Genomic DNA, 20,937 nt, shown 5'->3' on the forward strand with positions numbered 1-20,937 from the left:
TGAACTAGCATAAAATTAACCTCTGTAACAAATACTGATGGCATTCTATGGGCAGATGAGTAATTTTCATGATTCTTTCTTACTCAGATGTCAATTCCGCTCCTCACTATCTTGTAGATGTCAGCCAGGCAACAAGTCCACTGTGTGATTAGGTTTTACTCGCACATACTAACTGGTCACCCCAGTGAATAGTATAGCTTGAAAGCTGTAAATTACCTAAACATCTCCTGGAAAGCAGCAATGTACTTGAAATCTGGCTCATCTCAAGGTAGTCACCAGCAATGCTGACTTCACATTTAGGCTTTACAAGCAGGTCATGGCAGAGGAAGGACAAGAACATTTTATTCTCTTCTTTGAGCCTTTCTACTGCCTTTTCAATGCTCTCCTAGGTGGGGCAAAGCATCCATGTGGAGCTGGCTACCCAAAGACCACACCTGACAGAGATAGAGAAGCAAGAGATCCATGAAGGTTTTCTTTTAGTAACTGCTAAGCAAGGTCCAGCTCAGCAAATGCAATGCCCTGTCCGTAAATGGCAGCCCAGAAGTGTCTGGACAATAAGAGATGCGTGATGCTGAAGCTGGCAGAAACTGAAGAGAAGATCAATGAATAGTTTGAATGTAGAAAATTCTGATTAGGAACATATTTTTACCATGTAATGGTTAAATATTGGAAGAGGTTGCCCAGAGAGGTTGTCAAATCCCCATCCATAGAGGCATGTCCCTGAGGAATCTGATCTAAGTAAATATGTTTTGAGCAGGCGGTTGGACTAGATGACCTCTGGAGGTTCCTTCCAACCTAGATTTTGATTCTAAGGTTCTGTTGCACAGGGGCAAAAACCTGTGGGGAAAACACACTGGCACACTTGCTGATTATGTTTTCTTTAGAAGTAAAATAAGTTGTACAGAGAGACAGTTTCAGAAATACGTTTTCATGTCTGATTATGATCCACAAGTTTTAATATTTCTCTGCCATATTGATTGATTATAAGGCTGCTGCGAGAAACCATTGGACAACACATGTGGACAGAATTTGAACAAGATTACTGAGTAGACGCATGTGTTTTGTTAGAAGAGTACAGCACACCTTTCTCTTTCTTTTCTACTTCAGTCTCTTTCTGACATTTCCAGTTCTCTGCTCTCCACTAGGTCTCTTTCGAACCCCTGGGCTGAGTTCCCTCAGGTACAATTGCTCCAGGGAGTCACTGCATCAGGGACCTCCATTTGCAGTTCTGCTGTCTAATCCCTGTTCCTATGAAATTTGCCCACATTCTTTGCGGATGTTCACAAAGCCCTGCTGAATTTTGCTGGGAAGCACAGAGAGGCTGCACTAGCCAGAGCTGCTAAATATAGGTTTAGTTCTTATCTTCTCACTATGCAGTGGTTGTCATTGATAGTGACTGTAGCAAAAAATGAGGAAAACTTGTCTTAGAGTTTGGGGTTTGGAAATCCATGTAAGGCAGTTTCCTGATCTTGCACTTGTACTATGAACATCAATATGGGAACGAAAGAAAAGGTCTCATTTTTAAAGTATAAATGACGATGTTGTATACTTAAAACTGTGACTATCCCTGCGCAGGCCTAATGCTGCCTTGAGAAGCCTAGCTCTGCGCTGTACTCATGCCTTTTGCACCCTGACACAATGGTACACATGTTGGAGATACTACAGGCCTAGAGTCTTGGCCACACAGATTGTGGTTTCTTGGTGACCCAAACTTTTGACACACCCAGACTACTAGAATATGAATTTCATATAGGCATTGCCAATGTTTAGCTTGAAAACAGTCTCTATCAAAACTCAAAATGAAGAACATGTTAATCTTACTATCTGAGACCTGTTTTTATATTGGACAGAGGGAAGCAAAGTTTGTATGAGAAGGCAACTTGAAATTGCAAGAATTCAACACAATACTTGACAAGAAAGAAAACTGGCAAGGAGTGATTTTATTTCATATGCATACATGCATCACTAGCCAGTTGTGCTAACAGATAGTGTGCCAGCAGCAAGCTGTCAGATTAGGTTGGGTTAATTAAACCTTATTACTTTGTTAGGCACAGCTCATTCAACAGCCACTGTTCACAGAAATTCATCAATTCTTACAGCCCTAACAAAGTAAAAACATGAGGCTAAAGTTTTCTTTAATATCAATTACAAAAATCAGCATGATTGACTCCCATGAAAATATGAACACACTACATCAGATCAAAACTTCCTTGTGCATGAACTGTTTATATTAGAGCCAAGAGCAAAACTGTGTTTCTTTAGCAAATGTGCTAAAAAGAAAAATGAAGCAAGTCAGTGAGAGACATCTCAGTGCGTGCAGAACATATATTTGCATGTCTAATCTAAGATTTTAAGCTGCTGTTTTTAAAAAGTCTCTTTTAATCCAATCATTACTACTCAGAAAAAAGGTTAAATAGCAGCTACTTAGGACCAGTAAGACATTTTCATGGACAAACTTTGCACTAACGTAACTAGAGTTTTAAAACTTGCAGTCTTAAAATTATACTCTTAAAGTCACAGCAGGGCTCCTGGATAAAAACATGACTTGGCCAGCAAATATCAAGCACCTTAACATTTCTTTCAAGCATCTGTCAAATGTAAGCATGAAGTACAGATCATTATTTTGATATTTTTATTTTGATTCGTAAATATGGCTTTAGAAAATCTGTTTCCAGCCATTCTGTGTTAAGAAGTTTGCTTTCTACATGACACAGAAAACTCCATAAAATACATAAATTCTACAGTTTTTCTCTGAATCAGTAAGTGCTATCCATGGACAGGAAATTTTTGAGGGTTTAATGAATGAAAGAAAATGGGATCATATCCTTTCTTTCCTGAGGTTTCAGAGTTGAAATATTATCTTCAAAGCTTTGCAATACAAATGCTAACACAGCCATTTTGCACATGTCTTTATAACTGAGTTGTGTTTCTCACTGCACTTCTCTAGTTAGGAGGGCTTTTTACATAGGTAAATATTAAAAGAATACTAAAGAAAATCTTGAATACTTTTTAAAAATATGAAATATGAAATTTGTTATCCTAAAGTCATGATTTTAATGGCAGTCAGGAACTGAACTCCTGCTGTAGTATGCTTGACTGACATGTGTATCCCAATTCTATCTAGATTCAATGAGAATCATAGACCTACGTTTCTTCTGGATAATTTGACAGGACCATTCATCATCTGTAACTTCCAGAGTCATTGTTTGAAATGGACATGTTTACTTCTCAAATTATGCAAATTACTCTATTAAAGACTCATTAGGCTAACAAGCTTCTGACTTAGAGGTCTCATCAATCTCCATCTACAGTATAAATGAGCATGCAGGATCTGTCAAATGGGATAACAGAGCTAAGACAAGTATTTTTAGAAAAAGAAATGCGGGGAAGATTCTTACATGAACCACCACCAGGCTGAGTGTGGCTTATCTTCCATGATCCTCCTTCATGCTGACTTGAAGGACAGGGGTAGGCAGACCTTTTAGTCCTGTTGTAAGAATGGAAATTCATGGGAAAATTTGACTGCAACCATGTATGTCTTCAAGACATACTCTAGGTAGGTTCTTCAACCTAACACTGACTACTGCTCCAGAGCCCCCTCTTGCTCCCCTACAATGACTGCATCCCTTCAGCCAGGTAAACAACGGTGAATTTTGGCAATGCATATACTGCCTTTGTGGGCAGGACATGAAGACAGCCTTGGGCCAGCTGACACAGAAAGGCATGGCTGGGGCTGCCTGAGGTCGCAAGGCTTGCTGAGCATTTAGAGATGAAAGGAGCTTGGCAGCTCCTACCAGAAACACTTGGAGTAAAATAGTATCAGTACAGTCACATGGTCAGGAATGAACTAAGGTGTAAATCAAAGTGGCAGTGCAGGCACATTTTGCAGGTTACTCTCTCTAGACGCATGCCCTGTGGTGGACCAGCTGTTGGCTTGCAGAACCTCTGCTGACCTCCCTGGTAGGACAGTGGACCTCTTCTTCAAGCCACCACCTCATGAGAACACTGATAATTGAAGCAAAGAGAGGCAGATTTTCAAAAAGTTTCAACATCGATCCACGTTGACTTTCAACAAGAGAATAATTAATATAGATGAAAATCTGAACAGCAAAGACATTTGCATTTGCATCTTTGCCAGTTTTCTCACTGTATTGAATCATGCTTTGGTTCACCTCAGAGTCATGCAGGGAATCTAGAATCACCTCCAACCCTTGCATACAACTCTTCTTTACATCATTGAGTCTCTCTCCTGCTACCTTCCTCTTCAGCTGGCCATGTAGCTTCACAGTGGACGCCGCTGCCCAGGCTTCCTCTTCTGATGTGACTAAACCAAGGCTCAAAGAAAGCATCTGAGTGTGGGACTGTTTCTGAACTGATGCTAAGTTCATTTTGGGGGGGGGAAGGAGCTGAATATTAATTACTCCTTCTGCTCTGCTTTTCATAGACCAGAAAGTTAGCTTGGTTTATCATGTCATTGCAGTCGTCTGAGCTGCATGGTCAGGAAACTAAAGCCCCAAGGCAGGCCATAACACACCTCAGGAGCTGTTTTAAGTACTTGTGTCTTTAACTAGCAATTAGCTAGGAAGGTATATCTGATAGAATAGCTCCTCATGGCCATCAACCTCTTCTCTCCAAAGTGTGTTTGTCTCTGGCAGTTATGCATGTTTGGGGACAGTAAACATTAAAGCCAGCTGGCCCTGCGATCACTGACTTCTACCTGCTCTGCATGGCTACATTTGGATGGAAAATAGTTTCACAATATATTTGCATCCTCAGATAATTTCAGGTTGATCCATGTAATGTTTAACAGAAGTGTAAATTCTTAACACTGTTCAGCTGTATGACAAAAGGAGCACTACAGAACAGCCAACAGCCTGACTGTCTCGGAGCATCTCACTCTTTTTTCCTGAAAGACTACATTTGTGCAATCAGGCATTCTAGCTTATACATTAATTTAATACAAATGCTGTGGTTTTGTGGCTGGCAAAGGAGAACAGACTGCTCCACCAAGTCTCATCTGACCTACACAAGCACTCGAGGGGACAGCAACAACAGGTACTCTAGCAAGAAAAAATGCAAATTCAAAACCAAAGTACTTAACAGCAAACTTCGGCTACATCTAAAATAAGCATGCAGAGTTCAGATGTACTCTGGAAAAAAAAAAAAAAAAAAGAGCTGAAGCTGTAGATACTGTTCAGGGAATCTAGTTACATGACCAAGGCCATGGATCCCAGTAGACAAAGAAGTACCTCTGAAAGCAGCACAGATGGGGACTGGGAACAGCTGTACTTATACTGTTTCGCTTACACAGCTCCTTTACTCTTCAGGATCCAGGGAACTGTGCTGCCCCTTCCTGAGCAGACAGTTACAAGTCCTGCAAGGTGCAGCAGAGGCATAGAGTGACTGAGCAGACATTCTCCTGTCTGGCTGATCAAATCATGCAGCTAAACAGTTCATCCAGCTGCAAATGCTGGTCAGCCACCTCTGCAGCGCTTGTCTTCCTTTGGAAGAATCCCAGGAAATTGAAATACATCTTTACAAGAAGGCTGAGACTTATTGTCTGAGACTGTCTTGATTTGTTACTGGTTAATGTTACTGGGTTCCTTTCTTCTGTTATTTGCCATTCTTTGAGAGATTTGGGACAGTGCCTTGGTTTGTTGTTTATATATGTTACAACAGTTGCATTTGTTCAGTATCATGTTTGGGCACTTACAGGGATGGCACACATATTTTATACAGCTTTTTCAAGTGCTGAAGTCTACATTAAGTACGGAGGTACAGAGAGAATTATTGGGTTATGAGGAGACACTGTCTGAAAGATTACAAGATTCCCATTCAACACACAGACAAAATTCACCATTCTTAACATGAATGAATGAGGTATCCTCTTTATTAATGAGGCCGAGAGGACTCATCAGCTTCTGAATAATGACCAGTGGGGTCCTTACTGTGTAGAAATAAAGGATGAGATGTTGACACTGAAGTGGAATCCAGTAGGCTGGGTAGCATGGCTGAGCCCAAGTGGTGCAGCTCCCTCACCCTGAACCTGGCCTTCAGAGCCCAGTGCTGGGCAAAATTATGTGTCTCCAGATGAATAGTTACCTCTGTTTCAGGTAGGATATACGGCAAAGTAACTACCCTTGGCACAAAACTCTGATTTCCAGGAAATATTTGCTTAGGAGTTGCATACGCTTTGGGATGTAACACTCCACTCTACTGGCTGGCTGGGCCCCACGGTCTTTGCTCTCTGTTTGGAGTGAAGAGATGTGGGCACATGCATACAATGTCCAAGAAAAGCAGCTTCATCAGCATTCAGCTTTGGCATTCTAGGTAATACATATTTGAAGCCATGTAATGTTTAACAGAGGAAAACAGCAGTATGAATAAAGCAGCAAGAAACAGGACAACCCATGCAAGACCCTTCTGAATGTAATGTAAGTACCCAGTTGTCTTTACCTCAACAATTTTCATGCAGCTGTATGGCATTTAGCTAGTGACTCATGAAGCACATCTGCTTTCAAGGGTGAAACCTGGTTTCTGAGCACTCAAATGACATCAGAACTTGATTTCAAGAAATACTGAATAGCAGATTGTGGGGATGCATTATAGCAGCTCCACAGAGTATAACTTTGCTCTGAATATTTATTCAAAATAGCTCTTTCACATCTAGAAGAAATCTGTTTCATCGACAAGAGGGAAGTATTCTGACTTCCCAACTGTCAATCTTACATTTATTGTTACTAATGATCCCTAAAGCTTACAGACAGATAACTGAAACTGAGGTGAACGAGATGATTTACACCAACATGGTCCAGATAGGACTCACAAATTGATTTTGCTATGCCAACTTACCCTGTAAATCTTGATTTACTCAGATCTCAGAGCAAAGCTGCAGAAGGACAAGCTGGCTCCTTTTCACTCAAATCTTAGTGGTCAGAGTCCTGACATGTCTCATCTGCTTTGCTGAACCCTTGTCTCTGAGTGCCTTTGCCATTGACTGGGGGGTAAGCTTCTTCCCTGAAGCTGTTATGCTTCAAGTAGGACATTAGGTGGAGGCTATTTGGAGTTGCTTTTCTAGTCATTACTATAACTTTTAATCAGAGTAGCTGTTACCTCTTTTCTGCTGGGTTAAACATCCTAGACACTACAAATGATCCCAACATGTTCTTGGTCTAACCTGTAAAAGAGAAAGTGATAAACAAACAAAGAAAGAAAACGGCCACAGTTATCAGAAATTGCTAAGATGCCACGATCCGGGGTCTTTGCTGAGTGCTACTCTGCCACAGGGCTATTTGCCTTGCAAAAAGAGGCTTTTCTGCTGATACAAAGTTTGGAAAGGCAGGAGGGGCCAAGCCCACACCAGAGACCTCACCCTCCTATGACTGGGATGGGGACATACACAGAGAGGAATCCACCTGTAAGACGTGTCACGTGAGTGGTTGTTTAAAATAAAGTAACATATTCTAATCTAATCAGGTATTGAAGCAGAAAAATTTTACTAGCTTTCTTGTGATTAGTCACTTTGTATGTTAAAATGAGTCAGGAATGAGGGAAAGAATACCACTTTTGAGTGCTGCAATCTCGTATTGTTTTATTATTTCCCATTGACATAGCACTGTCATTTGACAAAAGCTTCCTTCAACCACTACTAGCATAATAAACCTGAGAGTTCTTAGAGATAAACGTAAAAGAATTAAGAGTTGCTCCTGATGTTCTGCCTCACCATAACATGGATTTACACAGAGACAAAAAAAAAAAAAAGCACCTTTTAATTTATTGTCTCTCTCCGACTCTCACTTTTCTTTAATATTCACGTTTCTTTCTCTACACATTTCTTTCTCCAGTAACAAAAGACTTTTGTAGTTTGAGTAAAACAGAACTGAAGTAGGCAGCAATGGACAGGAATTACAGATAAACTCAGCAGCACAAGGATTGAAAAAACCACTTCCACAGTAAAGGAGCAGGTCAGGGGATAACAGTGGTTACCAGATAGCTGTTGAAGGTAGTAGCAGATAGAAATAATAGATGAGATGTTGACGCAGTTGACCTCCAGCATCCAAGACCATTTCATTCTTTGTCCACACAATAGCTACAAAGGATGAGGAAGGCTACTCTCCCACTGTGCTTGCTGGTGGCCATGCTTCACCTCACTGTCCATAGCCTGACCCACATTTACCACCACAATGACAAGCCCAATGCAACTGACCCCCAGGAGCAGCACCCCCGTGAGGGAGATCCTCTTGAGTCCTGCCAATGGATAGTCCACAGCAACACGGACTTTGCCTTCTGGTTTTACAGGCAAGCAACCACCCAAGAACCTGGCAAGAACAGTTTCTTTTCCCCAGTCAGTGTCTCCACTGCCTTTGCCTTGCTGGCCCTGGGATCCAGAGCCAATTGCCAGGCTCAGGTGCTGGAAGGGCTGGCCTTTAACCTCGCCAGCACCTGGGAGGAGGAGATACACAACAGCTTTCATCATCTCCTCCTCTTGCTGAACTGCCCAGGCAGTCAGGTGCAGCTGAGCATGGGGAACACTCTGTTCATGGACAAATACCTGAAGCCACTGAAAACACTTCTGAAGGACATCAAAAAACTGTACAAAGGACAAGTTGTTTCTAGTAACTTCCAGGATTCCACTGAAGCTAAAAAAGAGATCAATGATCATATAAAGAACAAAACCCATGGGAATATAATCCAAATACTTAAAGACCTTGATCCAAACACTGTAGTGGTAATTGTCAACTACATTTATTTCAAAGGTAAGTTACATCGATGTTACTTACTGCAACACTTCAGTATCACCTGCACTAAAACAAATACCCCAGATTATTTCTGAATTATTTTTAAAAGAAAGGCCAGTGTTAAGATTAGGTTATTATGATAAGAAATATTGAATATTCTCACACTTTGAAACCTTTTACACATCTAAATTTTTCTAGCATGTGTTTAGGGTCCCAAGCATAAAATTTCATTTATTTACAATCTTCAAGTTTTAAGGAATTGCCAGAGAACAACAGATTTTCGCATTTGTAAATTTTTCCATCAGACTTTATCTATTTATTATTTTTAAAAATGACAATGTTTTCACATGCTGTATGAAGTAGTAAAATAAATTTCAAATATGTAGATTAACAAAAATTGTCAAAAACTTTAGTTTACTTACAGTCCATGCCTATTAAATGGGTAGGTACCTCTGGAGTTGGAGTCTAAATGTCTACAGCTTGTCATTATACATACCCCAAGAGGTACTTGCCACTGCACTGTTTTGGCAATGATTAACTTCATCTTAGATGTTATATTCATTTGTAGCAGCATGCAAGACATACATGGAATTTATCACCCAGAAAGCATGCTTGGAAATAGATGAACTTTCAGCAAAACAGATTTTTTTTTCAAGTACTTTATTAAATTTGGGTATCCTAGTCTTGGGTGCCCTAGGCTGAGGCATTGCTTTATCATATCAGAGGTTATTTTTTTTACTGGGAGGGCAGGGAGGAAAGGTCAAACTATAATCAGCATATGGTGGACTTTACATAGCATTATTTATTTTTCAATTTTATTTTATTTATATTCAATATTTTTTAAAAAAAGAGAGAATATACTTACAGAACAGCAAGCTGTGATCCCTGTGTACTTGTCCAGTGAATGACCTGATCTAATACAAAATAAAATATCATAGAAAATTCAGTTGAATAAACAACAAGAGAAGACCGTTTTGAAGATTAAAGCCCTTGAAGCCCTATTCCATTTACCATAATGCATTTACGATCAGGTCAAAAATTTTGAGTTGTTGTTGCGTGTAAGATTTTCCTTACTGCTACAAGATGAAGAACATATGAAAAAGCATGGAAGGAGCTTAACATGCTACCTTTTAATAGGCAGATGTCTGCTGTGGATCTTGCTTTACAAGCAATATTCTGGAACCAGAAAGTAACTTGCCGGATCCTGGTCAGCTTTCATTTTCTTCAAATAAAATGTAAGGTAATATCATGAAGTTACTTGATTTAATTTATCTGACTTAAAAGGTGTTGTACAAGTCCATATGAGATTTAACCTGGGATATTTAGTTATTACTGAACACAGTACAGCAAAGATGGCAGTGAACAAGACCTTTAATAAACTTGGAATATCTTTGATCTTCAAGTATGAGTGTTTATCTGGTGTATGTTAGCCTGGACTATATTAATGTATCTTCCTTGAAACAAGCATTCAATTGCATTCTTTCTCTTTCTGTTTTAAGCCTACTGGGAAAATCCTTTCAATATTAACGGGACTCACAAGGATTATTTCCATGTGAATGCGAAGACCTCAGTTGAAGTGAAGATGATGACTCGAGATGGATTTTATAAAACATACTCTGACAGGAATCTGTCTTGTGAGGTGGTGCAGATTCCTTACAAGGGAGATGTTGCAGCATTGTTTATCCTGCCCAGTGAAGGAAAAATGAAACAGTTGGAAGATGCCCTGACAAAAGACACTGTGGCTAAATGGGAAAAATCACTTGAAAGACAGTAAATATAGAATTCTGATTTGATGATTCAAGGTAGTCAGAATCCAAAGTCTGAATACTATAATCAGGTTTTACAGTTAGTAACCTTTGCTGTTGATTGGATATTTAAGCAATGGAATAGGTATAAAGGGACAGACCAAATGATTTCATGATTTGATATTTTCAGCAAAAACTAGTATCAGCATTGCCTTGTGATGAGAGATCTGTGAGCTGGGAAATGTATTTCCCCCCACCCACATTTTCTAGTTGATGTTAAGTGTCTCCATTTCCCTTATCTCAAGTACAGTGTGTTAAGAATGGTAATACTGTGACACAGCAGTCAGATCTCTCTAAGGGAATGGGGTGTGAATTCCAGAAGAAACCTTCAAGGCTAGAAAGAGAATGCAAAATTAGTCCCAAAAACACTGGCATGAACACCGCTTGCTGTTCTTACTGTGATGCAGAATAACACAAGCCCAACTGATGTCTTTCTCCTTCTGTATTTTCCCATCCTCCAGACCATCGTCTTCCCATCTTCTTTTTGTTGCCATGCCAGGAGGCCTGTATAGATGAACAAGGTGCTCCTGGAGAAACTCAAACACAAAAATGAAGCCTACAGAGGGTGAAGCAAAGACAGGTAGCCTGGGAGGAACAAAATAAAATTATCTGAGCAGCCAGCAATCAAGTTAGGAAAGCCAAAGCCCTGATACAATTATATCTGTCCAGGGACATCAAGTGCAACACAAAAAGCTTCCGTAGGTACGTAAGTGATAAAAGGAAGACTAGAGATAATGTGGGCCCTTTCCAGAAGGAAACGGGAGACCTCATTACCCGGGATATGGAGAAGGCTGAGGTACCTGATGACATTTTTGCCTCAGTTTTCACTGGCAAGTGCTTCAGCCACACCACCCAAGTCACAGAAGGCAAAGGCAGGGACTGGGAGAATGAAGAATCGCCCACTGTAGGAGAGGATCAGGTTCAAGACCTCCTAAGGAACCTGAAGATGCACCATGGGACCTGATGAGATGCATCTGCTGGTCCTGAGAGAAATGGCAGATGAAGCAGCTAAGCCATATTTGAGAAGTCATGGCAGTCCAATGAAGTTCCCACTGACTAGAAAAGGGGAAACATAACCTCTCCTTTTAAAAAGGGAAAAAAGGGAGAGCTGGGGAACTACAGGCCAGTCAGTCTCACCTCTGTGCCCAGCAAGATCATGGAGTGTATCCTCCTGGAAAATATGCACATGGAAAATAAGGAGGTGATTGGTGACAGCCAACAGGGCTTCACTAAGGACAAATCATGCCTGACAAATTTGGTGGCCTTCTATGACAGGATTACAGTGTTGGTGAATAAGAGAAGAGCAACTGATGTCATCTACCTGGACTTTTGCAAAGCATTTGATGCTGTCCCACACGACATATTTGTCTCCGAATTGGAGAGATATGGGTTTGATGGATGGACCACTCAGTAGATAAGGAATTGGCTGTATGGTCACACTCAAAGTGTTGCGGTCAACAGCTCCATGTCCAAGTGGAGATCAGCGAAAAGTGGCATTCCTCAGGGGTCAGTATTGGGACCAGTGCTGTTTAACATGGACAACATGGACAGTGGGGTTGAGTGCACCCTCAGCAAGTTTGCTGATGACATCAAGCTCTGTAATGTGTTTGACACGCTGGAGGGAAGACATGCCATCCACAGGGACCTTCGCAGGCTTGAGAGGTGGGCCCATGCAAACCTCCTGAAGCTCAACAATGCCAAGGGCAAGTTCCTGCACCTGGAATCCCAAGGACAAATACAGGCTGGGCAGAGAATGGATCGAGAGCAGCCCTGCGGAGAAGGACTTGGGGGTGTTGGTGGATGAAAAACTGAATATGAGCCAGCAATGTGCGCTCGCAGCCCAGAGAGCAAATCGCATCCTGGGCTGCATCAAGAGAAGTGTCGCCGACAGGTTGAGGGAGGGGATTCTCCCCCTCTACTCCGTTCTGGTGAGACCCCAAGTGCAGTACCGTGTTCAGCTCTGGGGCCCCAGCACATGAAAGACATGGACCTGCTCGAGCGGTTCCAGAGGAGGGCCATGAAGACAACCAGGGGGCTGGAGCACCTCCCCTATGATGACAGGTTGAGAGAGTTGGGGTGGTTCAGCCTGGAGAAGAGAAGACTCCAGGGAGACCTTATGGCAGCCATTGAATATTTAGAAGGGACCTACAGGAAAGATGGGGAGGGATTCTTTATCAGGGAGTGTAGTGATAGGATGAGGGGTAAAGGTTTCAAACTGAAAGAGGGTAGATTTAGATTAGATATTAGAAAGAAATTCTCCACTGAGAGGGTGGTGAGGCACTGGAACAGGTTGCCCAGAGAAGCTGTGGCTGCCCCCTCCCTGGTAGTGTTCAAGGCCAGGTTGGATGGGGCTTTGAGCAACCTCCTGGTCTAGTGGAAGGTGTCCCTGCCCATGGCAGAGGGGGTTGGAACTAGACGATCTTTAAGGTCCCTTCCAACACAAGCCATTCTAGGATTCTATGATTCTATGATGTTTTTTGGATGACAAGACTAACATTTTAGCACAGAAGAACCACCAGCAAGTTGGGACTCTTCAGTCCAAGGCATGCTTTGATTGTAATAGCTATCATAATTTTCTTTTGAATTAACAGGAGGATAGAAGTGTATATTCCAAAACTGTCAATTTTGGGCACCTATGACTTGAAGAAGATGTTCATGAATCTGGGTGTAACTGATGTGTTTTCTGACCGGGCTGATCTGTCTGGAATCACAGGAAAGCCTGATGTGAAGGTTTCAAAAGTAAGTTTGTCAGCAGAAACAATGGTCTGTGGATTCCTCAATACCCAATTGTCTTGCACCAAGCTACGTTGTGAAATTTTACTTATTTCTAGGGCTGGATGATACTCTGAACTAGAACGTTTAGCTGATAAAGTAATTTTAAACCCTCTCAGACTTCTCCAAGATCTGAACATAAGGGTACTGCCTTCCATCTGACAGGCAAAGTTTGGGAGGGGTGTAGTATTTATCCCGGAAACTAAACACAGCCCAGTTTCTGCATGTGAAAGGAGTGCCCATGGATATCTGTGCTGGGTATGCCTTGCCTCAGCATATCTAGTAGAAAAAAAAGTGGCCATTTTCTAACATATGCATTCTATAATTTTAAAGGATTTTAAAACTTCCACTTCCATAGAAGGCCCTGATGAGTGCTCATCATATAAGATGGACAAGACTTGAGGAAAACATCCCATTTACTGAAAATAATGTGAAGAGAAAGAGATAAAGTGGAGATAAAGGCTAGATTATTAGAGCTGTTCTGAAAGCAGCAATTACAATGTTCTAACATTTTGGGGCTAGTGAAAACCAAAAGATTAAAAATGCCCAACAATATTTTAACAAAAAATGTTGTATCAAGGTTGAATTTCTATTGGCTAAACTGTAATGCTTGTGCTATTAGGGGTACATACAGAGCAGTTCTGGATCCCAATGTCCTTTCCTTCTGAAATTGTCATTCCTTGTCAATTTTCTGGAATATTCTGCTTTCAATTAATTCTACAAGGTGTGCAGTCACTAAGGTCTATTTTGGGTACACTTTTGGTGAGAAACACTGAATGTGAGAAAACTTGCTTATTGAGACAACATTGCTAAAAAAGCCACCACAGGCTATAGTGGCCTTCTTCCTGGTTCTTGGCCTACCAGCAATTTTTGTGAAAGGCTGTAGCTGGATTAATTTAGCACTAATTTCAATCACTTTGCACCCCATCCTCCACATACATTAATTCTCGCTATATTTCATGGTAGGCTGCTCACACAGCCCTGCTGAAGATTCATGAGAACGGCACAGAGGCTGCAGCATTCATTGGCACAGATTTTCTTCCTCATTCTGTTCCTCCTGCTGTTAAATTCAGCCATCCTTTTTTGCTGTTGATTGTTGATCAATATACGCAGATCATCCTCATGGGAAAAATTGTAAACCCAGCTGAAAAATGACTGGTCAGTGTCTGTTCTTACTGATTTGTATTGCATTCTTCATGCAATTACAGTTCAATGTGATTAAAATTATATCAAAACAATTACTAACAATTTTTTTCCCCAAAGAAATGAGGCAAGAGTCTGGTCATTCTTAAAAACACTGTTCTTGCTTCCTCCTCCAGTAGAAAGTAACCACTGAGACACATCTATCATGAAGAATTTTATAAATCAGACTTTTAATGGCTAGTATATGTCATCTTTAAATAACAAAGTACGTATCCAGCTGACAGAATCCATTTAAAACATTTTAAGTAAGTAAAGAGTGAACAAAGAGGTCATTCCTGACTTGTGGGTAGGAAGGAAAGAAAACGTTCCAGCTGTAGCCAGCTCTCACCAGGCCCTGGTGCTGGAGGGCTGACATGTGGAAATTTAAAATACAAATGCAGTCCACTCAGGGATATCTTAGTTCTTCTCTTCCCCATGGATGCCACTGATGGAGAAAAGTCATCTTGTATTTCCATGAGAAAATGATTGTTTACCTCTCTGAGGATGTTCTATGACAGTTTGATATCTCTCTCCTAACACAGTCTTATGGATCCAAGGCAGTGTCAAAGTACAGAGCCAAGGCCTGGCACTTGTGAGGATCTGGAGCACCAAGAAAAGCAATGCATGCCGACAGAAACACACAGTCTGGTGTGATCTCAGCCTGACTCCCTTCTTGTTCCACCCTGTGGGATCAACAGCAGATGTTTAACAGTGATAAAAGTGTTTAACACTGCTCAGGGGTACAGCAGCACAGACTTAGGTTAAAATAACCCAGACCCTTCTCATTGTGTTGAACCTCAATCAATTTCTTTAAATATACCGGGTTAGGTGACCAGGGGTTTAATTTTTTAAATCAGAAGTTTGAGTCTATAGGGTCATGAGGTCAATTTGATGATAGAGCAATCAGTACTTAAGAAGGAGCTACTCTGTAGAGTCCAGTCTCTTCAAAGCAACTCCTACCTGTCCACACTAACCTGTGCAGTTAGAGTATTTGCCTTGGGTACATGATATTCAGGAATATTCATGTTCAGACCCCTCTCTTTCCTGAAGGCAGACAATCCCATACCTTCAAGATCCTAAAGTCCAGGCTGGTCAGGCTGACTCCTGCAAAAGAAGAGCTAGCATTAAACCTGAAGTGCTGGCAAGCATATTTTCCTGGAAGACTGAAATCCAGGTCTACCCTTCCCTTAACGGAGAATGGGTTTGGCAGATAAATCCTAATGGATTCTCTGCAAATTACACCATCAAGTGGGTGGTGGCTGAATCAATGATATCTTGTGACATAGGTAGGTCTTCTAGGAAAAGGAAGACATAGCTTCAAATCACACTTTGCAGGAGTCAGTCACCTTCAAACTAGGCCTAGGCACTTTGAAGGTCAAGTCTTTTGCCATGCTCTCCTTTACGACATTCACAGCTGATGGCATCCACCCACATTGTGTGGGCTTCTTTGAGTCCACTTTAAGTTAACAAACCCCCCACAAGCATCCTATGCGGAAGCAGTGGCTAAATCAGAGCTGGGGAATATTTTAGTTGGCTAGAAGCCCAAAAGGTGCTACTGACATCACTTTATAGGTTTAATCTTGTAATCAACAAATAGAAGTTCAGAAGGTATAGTGCATGAATATCTGGAAGGGGTAAAACAAACAATGATATTAATTATAACACCAGAGTTTACATCTATGCTAGTAAATAAAGTGCTCCCAGGTCTGTTCTCTAGCCATGAGGTCAACCGGCTCATCACTGCTCATCATGTTACTTATCTCTGACCCTGAAGACATCGGGGCTGCTTATTGGAAACATCCCCTGGCCTGTGCTAACTCTAAAACCAAGTTTAACACTTGTTTAGAAGAATCATAGCTGACATGAACGATACCCTTGTCTGAAATTGTACCAAAAATTTAAGGCCGATGGTCAGGCCTGTGCCCCAGCATTGCTCAATGTACTAGGATAAACAGAGCCAGAATGACCAACTGAGCAGTGGGAAACTGCCCCTCTGTCATTCAGCCCTATAAGATCCCCCTCTGCTGGCAATTTGCATTTTTTGAATGACACTACGTTCCAAGTCATGCTGATAGGCCTTCATCAGCTACTTCCCAAAAATGAGGCAACTGGAGGCCCTTTGCCCTTCTGTGGAATGAGATTGGGCAGTTCAGGAAACACCCTTCAAAAGCACTGCAAGTCACAAACTGTGAGACTCCCACGTATTTCCCATGGATGTGTTTTGGTGGCTTCTTCTGATCGACCCTGCTTATTTGCTGTCACAGTGCCTGTGCATGATTATTTTCAAAAGGCTGTTCCTCGTTACGCATTTGTGCTGGTCTTCAGAAGATACAGCAATGCTTTGATGATGCAGATAGCTGAAACACTTCACAGCTGAGCACATAGAAACTATCATGAAGCATGAAATATATAAGTTTAATTCTATTACATTGTAATATAAATGAACTTAAGTAAGTCTAAAAAGCGATACAACTTACTGTGGAGGCCTAGCCACTGTCCATCATGCATGTTCTGCCCACCTCCTTAAAAATATTGAAACCAAGAGTTTCGTTATGATCCAGAAAGTCTGTCACTGGTTCAGGGACCTGACAGTTTTTTGACTGTTGTGCTAGGTGCTTCCCTGACTCTGAAAACTGGAATGAGTTGGCAGAAAAAGGCCATTTGAGAGTCTCCCTTAGCAGCTGGATAGCCCTGTTGAAGAAGGCTCAGCACCCAAGGCCAATGTCATGCAGCTTTCCTTCCAGTGACTGCACAGAAGCAGGCAGAGATGGAAGCGATGAAGGGCACAGCTCCCCGCTCCTGTAACCTGACAGTGATGTTGAATAAAGCAGATGATGACTGCAGTAATACCACTGCCAAACTAGTGTTGAATCAGAGACATATAACCAGATCCCCTGTGATCAATTCATTCTCATAGATAGTGCCAGATCAAAGCAAAACTCATATTTTTTGATTGCTAAAAATTTTTAGAAATGGTTTTACTGACAGATCAGAAAGACAAATGTTGCTGTAACCTGATAAAGTAATAACTACAGAAGTTCTCAAAGGGCCAGATGAATAAATTTAAGAGTTGTTTCTGGCATGGTACACAGATATCAAATCTATTTACAATTAGATCAAAAAATCTTGAATTGGCTTTGCTTTTTCTTTACCCATGACTGCATGCAATACTCCTTTGCTGCACTTGAGCCTGTTGTTCCTGGCTGTCAACAGTACAGTGGCTACAAGCAGAACAAGAAAACTAAGCACTGCAGGAGCAGTATCCCTGTGAGGGAGATCATTTTGGGTCCTGCCCGTGGACAGTCCCAGCAACACAGATTTTGCCTTCCAGTTTAACAGGCAAGTGACTGCCCAAGAACCTGGCAAGAGTGTTTTCTTCTCCCTAATCAGCATCTCTGTTGCCTTTGTCCTGTTGGTCCCAGGCTCCAGAGCCACCAGCCAGGCTCAGGCGCTGGAAGGGTTGGTCCTTAACCTCAAAGACACTTGGAACAACTCACTACTTTACTGTCATTTATTTTAATTCTGGGAGTTATACATGCCATCTCTAAGTTCTTGTACCATTATACTTAATTAAGAGGTTTGGTCTGTAGTCTTAACTACTTGAGTTTGAGATATCTTTTGGAAAAAGAAGTTCAAGCTACGATTTACTTTGAGAGCAAAATTTTGGTCTTGCAGTCTATCTATTACTTATTTTTTTCCCCTCTTTTGTTCTAGTGATTTTTAAAAAACTTTTAACAACTAGTTTTGAAAAGCCTTGGCAGCATCAAGCAGGTCTACAATTCCAATGTCTTCATCTGGGAACTTTATGGAAAATATGTAAGTAAAACCTGAGATGAGCTCTCAGTGAGAGATTACCCATCTTGAACATTAAAATGCTGGTCAAAATTATTGACTCCAATGGAATTCACATCAGGCCTCAAACGTTTGTATTCTCTTGGAAACACATTTTCTTTCAGTGCTAGAAGATCAGGTACAGACAAGGCAGAAAACTTAAAATACTGTTTTCTGCAAACTGATGAAAGTGATCATTTGAAGTGAAATGTCTGTTATGAGAAATGGAATCACACCCTGGTAATAAAAGAACTTTATTTCCTTTTGAGATATAACGCAGAAGAAAAGAATAAGATTATTTGATTCTGTTTATACAGCTTTCATCTAGCAAACTAAGAGTTCATATGAAATTTCAGTTCATAGTTTCCTATTGCATTGGTGAAAGAAGCTGAAAACAAAGCAGAAAAAATCTAGTTTCTATTCCCAGTTCTGTCACAGCCTTTTTGCTTAGCCTTCAGATTTTTTCATTCTTTCTGTCATGCTGTTTTTTGAAATGGAGTGAAGAATTTTCCTTGTTTAAGTAGAAAGCGATGAATATTTGTCAGACATGGAAATCATATTTGGGATGCACTTTACAGAAACGGTTAAAAATACAGAGAGGACTTGACTTTTATTTTAGTTACAACAACTTTTCAATGATACCAGTCTCCTGATTTTAATGCAGTTACTTATGTCAAGAAGTTTATTTATATGAACTTTCGCAGACAGACCTTGAGTGATACATCTTTATAAGGCAACAAGAAATGGGTGCATGAAGATTTATCACTCAAAGTGCACACTTCTCTTGCTTAATCCTCATCATCTTGCTGATGTTTTGTTTCCACAGCAAGAAATCCTTTGCCCTAGAAAAGTCGGAAATATAATTTGCAAAGCTGTCATATAATAATCTGACGACCAAGCAGCAACAGGAGTAAGTTAATGATATGGGATGAAACTCCACCTGTAAGAAGGAACCAAGACATATTGCATAACTGAGCAGAGTCACTGGCAGACAGTAGGGAAAGAGAGAACAAAACTATTCCTTAATTCCTTACATATAGACCACTATCAGGCCAGTGGGAAAAGCACATCTCTCAGTCCTTTATGTGACTCCCCCATCTCGTGGAGCAGCCTTTGTCCCAGTCACTGCTTATCTAGAAGCATTCAGGAGCTCTGTATCCTCCCCTGTGAAATTCCCCTGGATGGATCTCCTTCCTGCAAAACTGCACAAACTTTCCAGTTTAGTCTCACATTTCCCAGTGACATCTGTTCTGGGGACACAGCCATTTGCACCACAGGAATGTGCAGGGAAGTAACAAACCACTTTCACCTCCCTGCGTTCTCACAGACACTGCCATCTGGCAGATCTGCCAGTGATACCCATGTGTGGTGATTCACCCTCATTTTCCATTGCATTTAACCGGAGAGACTCGTGTTTTCCAAGAGCCACTGTTTCTGTCACCTATGACCTAAGGGAGATACTCAGAGGGCTAGGTGTGACTGATGCATTCACTATCCATGCTGATCTATCTGGAATTTCTGAGAAGGTGGTTGTTTTGAAGTTTGTGGAGAAAAATGGTCATTTGTGGGTCTGATGTTACTGCTGGTCTTAACCTTGCTTATGAAAAGACTTCAGCCAGTGTCAGAGGAGCTGGTGCCTGGGAGTGGTGAGCAGAGACAGCAGCAAATTTTCACTCTCTCCCTGACACACTGAGTGTTGCTGCATGTCCTGGGAGAAAATAGAGGAATCGCTGCAGAAGCTCTGCTGTTCCCAGCAGTTCCTCCCTGAAAACAGGAACTTCCTTCAGAAGGTTAGCCAAGCATTAGGGCTAGGCTGAAAGATTCATGCTATCTATGTAGGCAGGCCCAGACTTGAGAAAAATAGCTTGTCTTTGCTAGAGTTAAGCAACAGCATATTTGCTACTACTGAACCTTGGTCATCTTACATAATACTTCAATAAACTTTCTGGGTACTTGCACATATCATGAAAAAAAACCTCTGTAGAAATACATTGTGACCAATTTTGCCTCTATTTTGTAAGAGGTAGTAGTTACATAACTATAATTATGGTTGGTAGATTCCTATATGTGGATAAATTGTAGATTTACGTGGGGTGAAATACTGTACATTCAATGGAAACAATTAGTCATTACTAGTTAGGATGAGTGCCATGCATCTCATCCTTAAACAACCTTCTAAATAGCTAAATTGTGCCTATTTCTCTCAGCTCCCTCAGAGGGATCTCAGCGTAAGTTGCATATAGTATGTTTATAAATCGTGCCTATCCTACGTGTATATAGCAAGGGGTTAAGAAGATCTACTCTTTTCTCCCCAGCTAACATTTTGCCATGATAAAGATTGCCCATTTCATTCTTCCATTTGTTTTCTTATTTTGGCTGTTTTTCAAGCCATATTAATACTCTGCTTCTCACTTTAGCAGTTTCTAAAATAATCATTAAAGGCCTCCCAAAAAGCTAACCATTGCCCCTGACTATCCTTCATCTAATAATTTAATAAGCCATTTAAATAATGCCAGTTACGGCATACCTGCAGTGTGCACTGCACGGCAACACGGAGATACTGAGCTATTCCTGAGAAAACTTGCTGCTCCATTAGATGGTATCCTTGT

The 20,937-nt window shown here is 41.1% G+C and overlaps 1 protein-coding gene across 1 annotated transcript; it reads left to right on the plus strand.

Moving 5' to 3' along the window:
* The first annotated feature begins 8,098 nt into the window (after window positions 1-8,098).
* LOC104353712 (alpha-1-antitrypsin) lies at window positions 8,099-14,470 on the plus strand. Its single transcript, XM_009960399.2, has 4 exons — window positions 8,099-8,756; window positions 10,238-10,508; window positions 13,135-13,282; window positions 14,282-14,470. The coding sequence occupies exons 1-4, from the start codon at window positions 8,099-8,101 to the stop codon at window positions 14,468-14,470; spliced, it is 1,266 nt and encodes a 421-aa protein (XP_009958701.2).
* The last annotated feature ends 6,467 nt before the right edge of the window (window positions 14,471-20,937 follow it).

The sequence above is a fragment of the Leptosomus discolor genome, chromosome 3 (genome assembly GCF_034619465.1).
Source record: "Leptosomus discolor isolate bLepDis1 chromosome 3, bLepDis1.hap2, whole genome shotgun sequence".
Classification (NCBI taxonomy): domain Eukaryota; kingdom Metazoa; phylum Chordata; class Aves; order Leptosomiformes; family Leptosomidae; genus Leptosomus; species Leptosomus discolor.

Excerpts from the sequence above, each read along its gene's own strand:
- LOC104353712 (XM_009960399.2), top strand. The coding sequence starts at position 8,099 with ATGAGGAAGGCTACTCTCCCACTGTGCTTGCTGGTGGCCATGCTTCAC. Across the intron at positions 8,757-10,237 it reads CAACTACATTTATTTCAAAG|CCTACTGGGAAAATCCTTTC; the intron begins GTAAGTTACATC and ends TTCTGTTTTAAG. Across the intron at positions 10,509-13,134 it reads GAAAAATCACTTGAAAGACA|GAGGATAGAAGTGTATATTC; the intron begins GTAAATATAGAA and ends TTGAATTAACAG.